This window comes from Carya illinoinensis, chromosome 9 (genome assembly GCF_018687715.1).
Source record: "Carya illinoinensis cultivar Pawnee chromosome 9, C.illinoinensisPawnee_v1, whole genome shotgun sequence".
NCBI lineage: Eukaryota > Viridiplantae > Streptophyta > Magnoliopsida > Fagales > Juglandaceae > Carya > Carya illinoinensis.
This window is the reverse complement of record NC_056760.1, coordinates 6,997,134-7,005,752: the sequence shown is the minus strand read 5'-3', so window position 1 is coordinate 7,005,752 and position 8,619 is coordinate 6,997,134. Positions and strand designations below refer to the sequence as shown.

Below are 8,619 nucleotides of genomic sequence, written 5' to 3'. Positions count from 1 at the left end.
GTCTCTAGCACTACTCTTTGACATATAAAATGTTGACTTCACACATGGTTAGCCTCTAAAAGAAAGCAATAGCAAAGAAAAGATGCTGGCCTAAAAAAAACCTAGACCTATTAAAAAGTTGAGAGAAATCCAAATCTGTGATATGAAAGGATTCTATTCAAAAGTTGAGAGAAACCCAGATCTGTGCAAAACAATCTAGTAAAAAAAATCCAGATCTAGCAAATAAAACCCAAACCTATGAAAAACACATTACAAGAGAAGTGCAACAACCCATTCAGGCAGCTTAGGTTTCCATTCTAAAAATAAATATATATATCAATAAAACTAAGGGCAACCGGGGTTGCATTCCCGCTGCGGCTCCAAGAAAGTGGGAAATGAAATGGATTTTCTAGTTCAAAAACTCAATTTCATCTTCGCTACTCCCGAGCTTCATCTTGGACCGTGCTTCATCTTCTCCTCGTCTTCTCCCGTGCATCAATGGTTTGCCTTTGTTGTGCAAAGTAAAATAGATGGAAGCAATAACTTCGGTTGTTGTCATAAATAAATGAAAATGCTTTGCCACAATTTTGTAATTGATAAAAACGACTCTCTCAAAAACAATGTTTAGCACCATTCTACAGCTACTTTCGGTGTCGGGGAAAAAGAGTACTTTAGAAGTACTAAGATTGACTATTGTAGAGCCCACATAAGGGAAAATGTGAGAAAAAGTAAAAGCGTAGGAAAGTAGGAAGATTATAAATGACTTGGGATATTTTGATTCTTGCTTACTACTATATACTTCCATTCGGTTCAGAAGCTAACCTTCCAAGAAAATCTCCAACAGTGGCCTCTGAGCTATCTTGATTCTTGCTTGTTTCATTGGGTCAAAGACAGGTGGGTCGAACGATGGTTGCTATTGTTCGTGGGTTTGCAAGGGTCGAAGATGAAGGCTGTATTCGAAGATGAAGGATGACAATGGCTTCGGGAGAACCCTAGACCATAGAAGACGTATGACGAAGACCTCTCTCTCTCTCTCTCTCTCTCTGTGGCATTTTTTTTTGTTCGTCTCTCTCTGGCATTTTTTTTTTAATAAGTTGGCTGACGTGGCATACTAGAACTGTGGCGGGGACGCAATCTCAGGTGCTTTTAGAATTTCTGTAAATATATATATCAATGAAAATAAACTCTAATTATAAGGTACCCCATTGGCTTGGTCAAAGCAAGATTCAATAAATTGCAATTTGCAGCACTTAGATGGTCAGTTTTCCACTTTATTTTGAAAGAGAAGCCTCCACATGGATCGACATAAAAGGCAAAATTATAAAGAAACAAATAAACAAGAACAAAAAGCAACAAGACCCTTTTAGCTCTCTACTTTCATTTGACAGGATCTTCCACTTCCTTCGTATAAATTGCATCATACCAATACAAACAAAAGCATAGAAACCAAACCTTTACGAGTACTCCTTGAAAGCGATTTGTTGACATCCGGCAAAGGTCATCCGGTCAATGGGTGGCAAAGATCAAGGACACCATCAAGAAGATAAGAGTGTGAAAAACATATAGTTGAGAGGGATGAGGGATCTAGAGTTTCAAGGATCTAGGGTTCTAATAGAGAGAGAGAGAGAGAGAGATGATGCGGCTGTCTCAAACTCTCATGTCTGGAACTTTTTAAAACATAGTCAATTACGGATAATTAAGTTAGTACTCGTATCTATAACCGGATTCGGACAATTAAAGATATCATTCATAACTGGGTTATCCACCTGGATACCTATACTGATCCACTCGAATTTTTGAGTTTTGGACTAGACCAGATTTGGATGCACAGTCTTAATATAGAAGGGGGTGTTAAAAAGATAAAAGTGTTGTTTATGGTTTATCCGCCACTATCAATGTATACACCAAGGGATCTAGAGAGTGTGATCATGGGTCAACCAGTACACTGCTTTTTTCGTCTCTTATAATATAAAGTTTTGATTATTTTAATAGTGATTGATTTTATTTTATTTTTTATAAAAAGCCAAAGAAAAAACTAATACTGTTTCCCTTTCTTACGTCTTCAAAGTTCCTTTGCTTTTTTTTGCCCCTGCAATGCACTGTAATTCCTTTTCTTTTCTTTTTTCGTATTAAAAAAAAAAACATCATAAGCGAAATATGACGAAGCAGACGTAAAGAGCAGAGGAGATTTGGTACCATTGATAATCTATTATCCATCGTCTTATCCTCAACCTAACGAACCAATAAGGAAGTAAGAAACTATGTCAAGCTGTGAAGGTCAAGAAACGCCGTGACGCGGACTGCACCCATAATCATTTGCCCATGGCGTCAGTACTGGGAACTTCCGCAACTGCAATATTGGCTTCACGGCCCTTTACTTCTCCAACCCCAAAGCCTTCCGTTTCCACTCTCACTTTAACCCCAGGCACGTCACTGAATAAAGAAACTAAACCCCGCTTCGTTTTTTTCTGTTTCTAAAACCAATTTCTGGGAGTTCATCCTCTTATTGAGTACATATGCGACAGACCCAGTTTGTCTATGGTTCTATGTTCTCAATCTTTAAAATTTGTTGATTTTTAGGCGTTGGCAATGATCATAAGATATGTGTCTTGCTTTATCTTTATCAGTGGATTACTATTGATTTTGACAATTATGAGTTTTCAGGGCTGGGCAACGGGAGGAAATTTTATGGAGGGATTGGGATTCATAGTAAGAAGGGGAGGTCTCGGTTCCATGTTGCAATTACAAATGTTGCCACTGACATCAACGCTGCTGAGGTGGTACTAATGTTCTTGATTTATGCTATTGGTGTCAAACTTTGGTTTGTTGCTAGCTTTTCCGTATGTGCATATATTATAGCTAATCCGTTGCTCGAATTATTGTTAGTACTCCGCGTTCTTGTTTAGTGTTTGAATAAGATTTGTGGACCTTGCGCACTCTAGATGTTTGTCGAAAGGATTTATTGGTTAATGAATAACGCGTTTAGCATAGTTAAAAAAAAAAAAAAAAAAAAAAGGGAAATTAAACCTGTGGAAGAATTTGTTTCTTAGAAGAAAATTTTTGCTGAAGGTATTTTACTTGGCCTATAAAAATGTAAAAAATAAAAAAAACTAAGGAGCGTATTTGATGATTTCCAGGCCCAGAAGCTTGCTGCAAAGGAAAGCCAGAGGCCAGTATATCCGTTTCCTGCTATTGTTGGACAGGATGAGATGAAACTATGCCTTCTGCTAAATGTGATTGATCCTAAGATTGGAGGGGTCATGATCATGGGTGATAGGGGAACTGGAAAATCCACTACTGTTAGATCTTTGGTGGATCTGCTTCCTGAAATCAAGGTGGTTGCTGGTGATCCATATAATTCAGATCCAGAAGATCCAGAATCCATGGGCATGGAAGTCAGAGAAAGCATTATGAAAGGAGAGAAACTACCTACCGTGTTGGCCAAAATCAACATGGTTGATTTGCCACTGGGTGCTACAGAAGATAGGGTCTGTGGGACAATTGACATAGAGAAAGCCCTCACTGAGGGCATCAAGGCTTTTGAGCCCGGTCTTCTGGCTAAAGCTAATAGAGGAATTCTCTATGTGGATGAAGTTAATCTTTTGGATGACCACTTGGTGGATGTTTTATTGGATTCTGCTGCCTCAGGTTGGAACACAGTGGAGAGAGAGGGTATTTCGATTTCACATCCTGCTCGATTTATTCTCATTGGATCAGGCAACCCGGAAGAAGGGGAGCTCAGGCCACAGCTGCTTGATCGTTTTGGAATGCATGCACAAGTGGGGACCGTCAGGGATGCAGAGCTGAGAGTCAAGATTGTGGAGGAGAGAGCTAGATTTGACAGAAACCCCAAGGAATTCAGGCATTCTTACAAGGCAGAGCAAGAAAAGCTTCAACAACAGATTTCCTCAGCTAGGAGTTCTCTCTCCTCCGTTCAGATTGATCATGATCTCAAGGTGAAAATATCCAAGGTTTGCTCAGAACTGAATGTTGATGGGTTGAGAGGAGATATTGTGACAAATAGAGCTGCAAAAGCTCTAGCTTCTCTGAAGGGAAGAGATAAGGTAACGTCGGAAGATATTGCTACCGTGATTCCTAACTGCTTAAGACACCGCCTTCGGAAGGATCCCTTGGAGTCCATCGACTCGGGTTTACTCGTCATTGAAAAATTCTATGAGGTGTTTAGCTGAGGGAGTTTTTTTTCCCTCTCGAGCAACGTAGTGAGGGATTTGTCTTTTTAAGTTTTTCTCAACAGATTGTTGTTTCATCTAGTCTTTTGTGGAAATTTCCAATTATATTCCCCGCAAGAAAAATTCGGACTTCTTTGCATGATATTAATTTTTCACTGCAGTATCGGGGGCATGAAGTTGGAGAATCCATTATGTGTAGAGGTCCTTTTCTTAAAAACGAGCTTGTGATATTGAGATTTGCCAAACCAAGCCATTCTGAGGTTCCTCTTCTGAGCTTATGGAGGTTGCTAAATGCCAACCATTTACCAGGTCAAGAAACCCTCTAGTAAATGAGGTCTCGATTACTCAGCTGAAGTGTGTAACTAAATTACCCATCCCTCAGAGAATAAAATCTCTTCCCTTATATCTTGTAGGCTAAGGAAAGGTAGTGCAGGATCGGATGACTTTCCAAGAGAGCCCTAACAAATGATCTAACAAATGCATGAAAATGTTGTGAATAAACTTTCAACTTCAGACATGATCATACTTGACATCCAGTGGGTTGTCACCCTGCTGATATGAGATTAAAATTCTGGGCATCCAGTTGTTACCATATATGATCTTATGAGTCTCCAGAAAAGCAGGAATGTCTAGAACGCAATAACAATAGATCTTTGTTACAACCTAAAAATGCAGGCGTTGCTAATAAGGGAGCAACTGCTCCTGCCCAAATGTGGTATAAAACCTGGTTTTAAACCCCTAACTTATACCTAAAATCGTATGGCTTTTTTAAGAAGTCTCAACTAAACTGGATCCTTTTCATAATATTATTTAATAAATTAAAAAAAAAATGTAACCATCCTAAATATCGTACATATACGATATCTATCATAGTTACTACACATGTAATACATTTGTACAGACCGTTTAACCATATATTTCCCTTGTAAGCCTCTGTTTTGATATCCATAATATATCAAGTTGGTGATAAACATGCAACTTTTCCAACTTCAAAGGTCGTGAAGGTCAAACCACGTCAATTTTTCATATTCCTTTTACTTCTGCGTTCTTGCTCGCAATGTTTTCTGTACCTATATATTTTCGTTCCATGTATGTTATCATTCATCACATAGGATAACAAAGGAGAATTTTGCATGTGTTTTCACTGTCATAGCAAAGGAATAAAAAGATTGACAATCGACACACTAGCATCAATTATAGGATCTAGGGATGGCAATATGTGATACGACCCGTTAACCCAACATGAACATGACACGATAAAAGCGAGTTCAGATTTAGCCTTATCGGGTTCGGATCAAAACGGGTTGATCCGTTAAGAAAATAAAAATTACACTTCTGCCATTCTATCTAAAAACATAAAAAAGATAAAACAAAAAACTTTTGTGATTTGTTTATAACCTCACACGCATTGCAATACTATTTGTAAACAATGAGGACTTTGGATAAACAAAAATATTTAGTTATGGGATGGTAGAATTACGGATAACTTGGTTATAAGAGTACAAGATATGAATTTGAACAAGTTAACTGAAGATATAATGGAGTTGAACATCAACAAGAGCAATAAGGACGCTACACGATCTTTTGTGAGTTCATAATTTGTTTAGATTTGTATGTGTATCATCATATTTTGGATTATAATATTAATATTTACAATGCACTATGCAGTCTGCATGGCTTTGTGAGTTTGTTACTTTGTTTTATTATTTATTATATTTGGTATTGTTGGACTTTTCATTTTAATTTCAGTGTATTTATTTTTGGATTGTAATTTTGTAATTATAGTTCGTATTATTTTTTTTTATATAAACTTTGTGATTTTAATATTTATATAAAATTAATCAGGTCAAATGAGTTAACAGATGGTGTTCGTGTCCATTAATATAAACGGGTCGTGTCATGTCGTGTTAACAAAAACATTACCCTAGGGCCTGATTACTCTGCCCTCTGTAATTTTAGGAGGAAAAGTTATTGATGCAGATAAGCTTGTGAAATATGTAGTAACCGGATAATCTCTTCGTTCATGAGATCAGGTCCTGCAGCATAACTGTCCTGAAGAAAGGTGAGGCGGGCAGCTCCATAATATAGTTGTTCAGACTATTTATTCTCAGCGAAGACGCATAGATATTTTAGCCGGTTGCCTCCTTGGGTCTAAAGTATTTTCAGCCTCTTTAGCTTTTAAACTTCCACCCCTGAAGCCATGATCGAGCTTTTCCCCTGTTTTCATCAAATTTAAATTTATCTTCAACACAAAATACTAGTCCAACAACTGCAAGTTGTGGGGACATTATTGCAGGAATGATGATTACGGTTAATTACAACCCAAAACATCTAGCTTGAATTTAAGGCACTACAGTATCATTATTAATAACTTTCGGAAACTTGAAAATGGGATTTAGTTCCACAAAAGCTGGTGGCCGCTGGTATACAACTGATGCAACCCGTATCAAGATGCTAGCTGTTAAACCCCATATCATGTATTTCTTCTTCTCATTTTCATAGTCAAAGAAATGCAGGATATACTTCTGTCCCATCCAATCTCTCTCCTCTGCTCTCCGATTCTCATCCTGAATCAAATATGGGATAAAGAGAACATCAAAGATTTTTTTTAAATATAATTACATAACCCTAAGTCAAGAAGCAAAAGTTAAGAGAAAAACCTTGATAAACATTTCCAAGGGAGCATCAAATATCACTTCCACTTCAGAAGGATTTGGAGAAGGCTTGAATGAGTTCCTTTCATTAAGTATGCCGACAACAGGTGCAACTCTCAGGAGGTGCTGCAAACAAAAGACCAATGGTAGAAGAACCACCCAATGGGGGAGAACCTAATGCATTCTATACATGTAGTTTTCCGTGCTTCAAACTTATTCTATGGCAATAGCATGCATGGATTGTAATTTATCATGAAACAAAAGCGCATAAACTATAATCACAGATTCACAAAGGGAAAGGTGAATCATTAAAATTTAAATGTTAATAACTCTGGTACCCATCATCAGCAGTTGAAGATGACATCATTAAATTCCAAATGATTATCACTCATGAACCACTATTTTGTTCACTAACAATGTTCAAGGCTCCAAATTTTTGAAAGATAACGCACTTCATGCTCATGCAAAGTTAAATTTGAGTTTCAACCTAGGCTTCAAAATTATTCCTAGAGATCTCAACACAACGTCCAATCAAAAGTAGAAAGGTTTTCTAGTCGAACTTAAAAAGTATGAAACACTGAGAAACATGTGTAACCCAAATCAATCAGGGCAGGCATTTAAATAGTCTTCAAGATGAACTTTGGGAAAAAAGTTGAAGCGGTCTTGCCACGCAAATAGTCGTTTAGATACCTCTCAACAGTCAGCCACTTCTCATATCCACATACTAGCCATTCCCCCCCTCTTTTCTAAACCGGAACCCTAAAATGTAGATAAGATTTTTAACCTATATAAAACAGGCATAATCAAGATCCATGGATTAGTTCATTTCCCAGCAGCATTCAATTCCCAAGTACAATAACCCAAAAAAAAAAAAGAATAAACGTTGCAAACTGCCTACAGGTAAAATCGAACGATCATATTTTGACAATGTGAAAATATTACATGATTGGAACCCACTAAGTTCTGCATTCACCCATTTGATACAGGACATAGTAACTTGATCTCAATCAATACGTACAACAGTCGCTTTAAAAAAATGACAATGGAAAAGAATGCGAAAAGTTGATACCTTAGACAAGAATGGTTCAAGTACTGTGACAACATTGACAAGTGAAGGATCCAGCCCAATCTCCTCCCTTGCCTCCCTTGTGGCCGTATCCCCATCATCCTTATCCCCCTCCTCAGCCTTCCCACCAGGCAATGATACTTCACCTGCAGCAAAGAAACAAGCAAGGAGTCTCAATAACCAATAATCAATCTGGTTATCTTAAACAATCTCACATCACAATCATCAGATTATTTTTGTTTGGTCCCGAGAAAATGAACGAAAATTCCAAACTTTCTCTCAGTAACAAAACAAAAATGTAACTCAGTTCCCCTGACCTGAGTGCGTGGACAGCTTCGAAGACCGCTTAGTGAGAATGACACGCAGATCCCCTGCATCCCCTTCAAAGAGACAGACCAAAACAGCGGCTCTCTTGGGTCTAAACCTTCCTGGATTTTGTACAATTGGGGTGGCCGATTCCGCAAAACCGACTTGGGATTGGGAAACCACTTTCACATCGCTTCCTTCGAGGTCCTGCTCCTCGGAGTCCTCGAAGGTAGGCGGTGGCTTGTAAAGGCGGAGCTGTTGGGACAAGGCGACGAGTCTCGGAGAACATCCGACGAAGCTGGACGGATCCATGAGCTTGAAGAGCAGGCTTGGGGAGGGTACAAATTGGATACGCTTCCAATATTGGGCCAATCATGTGTTTTCCAGTTGGCTTTTATTCGGTCTAAACTACTGAACAAATTAC

General features: G+C 38.3%; 2 protein-coding genes across 2 annotated transcripts; one reads left to right on the top strand and one right to left on the bottom strand.

Moving 5' to 3' along the window:
- Positions 1–2,116: 2,116 nt before the first annotated feature.
- On the top strand, positions 2,117–4,311 carry LOC122276160 (magnesium-chelatase subunit ChlI, chloroplastic-like). Its single transcript, XM_043085689.1, has 3 exons — positions 2,117–2,404; positions 2,644–2,756; positions 3,117–4,311. Exons 1-3 carry the CDS (start codon positions 2,302–2,304, stop codon positions 4,167–4,169), a joined length of 1,269 nt encoding a protein of 422 aa, XP_042941623.1. The 5' UTR covers positions 2,117–2,301; the 3' UTR covers positions 4,170–4,311.
- Positions 4,312–6,389: 2,078 nt separating this feature from the next.
- Positions 6,390–8,619, bottom strand: LOC122276162 (nudix hydrolase 15, mitochondrial). The gene is made up of 4 exons (XM_043085691.1): positions 8,207–8,619; positions 7,893–8,035; positions 6,830–6,949; positions 6,390–6,736 (listed from the first exon to the last, which is right to left on the bottom strand). The coding sequence occupies exons 1-4, from the start codon at positions 8,505–8,507 to the stop codon at positions 6,512–6,514; spliced, it is 789 nt and encodes a 262-aa protein (XP_042941625.1). The 5' UTR covers positions 8,508–8,619; the 3' UTR covers positions 6,390–6,511.

What these genes read in the sequence shown, in the direction of transcription:
- LOC122276160 (XM_043085689.1), top strand. Translation starts at nt 2,302, where the DNA reads ATGGCGTCAGTACTGGGAACTTCCGCAACTGCAATATTGGCTTCACGG. An exon ending in CACTCTCACTTTAACCCCAG is followed by an intron (nt 2,405 to 2,643) that starts GCACGTCACTGA and finishes ATGAGTTTTCAG; the next exon opens with GGCTGGGCAACGGGAGGAAA. An exon ending in CTGACATCAACGCTGCTGAG is followed by an intron (nt 2,757 to 3,116) that starts GTGGTACTAATG and finishes GATGATTTCCAG; the next exon opens with GCCCAGAAGCTTGCTGCAAA.
- LOC122276162 (XM_043085691.1), bottom strand. Translation starts at nt 8,507, where the DNA reads ATGGATCCGTCCAGCTTCGTCGGATGTTCTCCGAGACTCGTCGCCTTG. An exon ending in GAAGCTGTCCACGCACTCAG is followed by an intron (nt 8,036 to 8,206) that starts GTCAGGGGAACT and finishes TCTTTGCTGCAG; the next exon opens with GTGAAGTATCATTGCCTGGT. An exon ending in TTGAACCATTCTTGTCTAAG is followed by an intron (nt 6,950 to 7,892) that starts GTATCAACTTTT and finishes TTTTGTTTGCAG; the next exon opens with CACCTCCTGAGAGTTGCACC.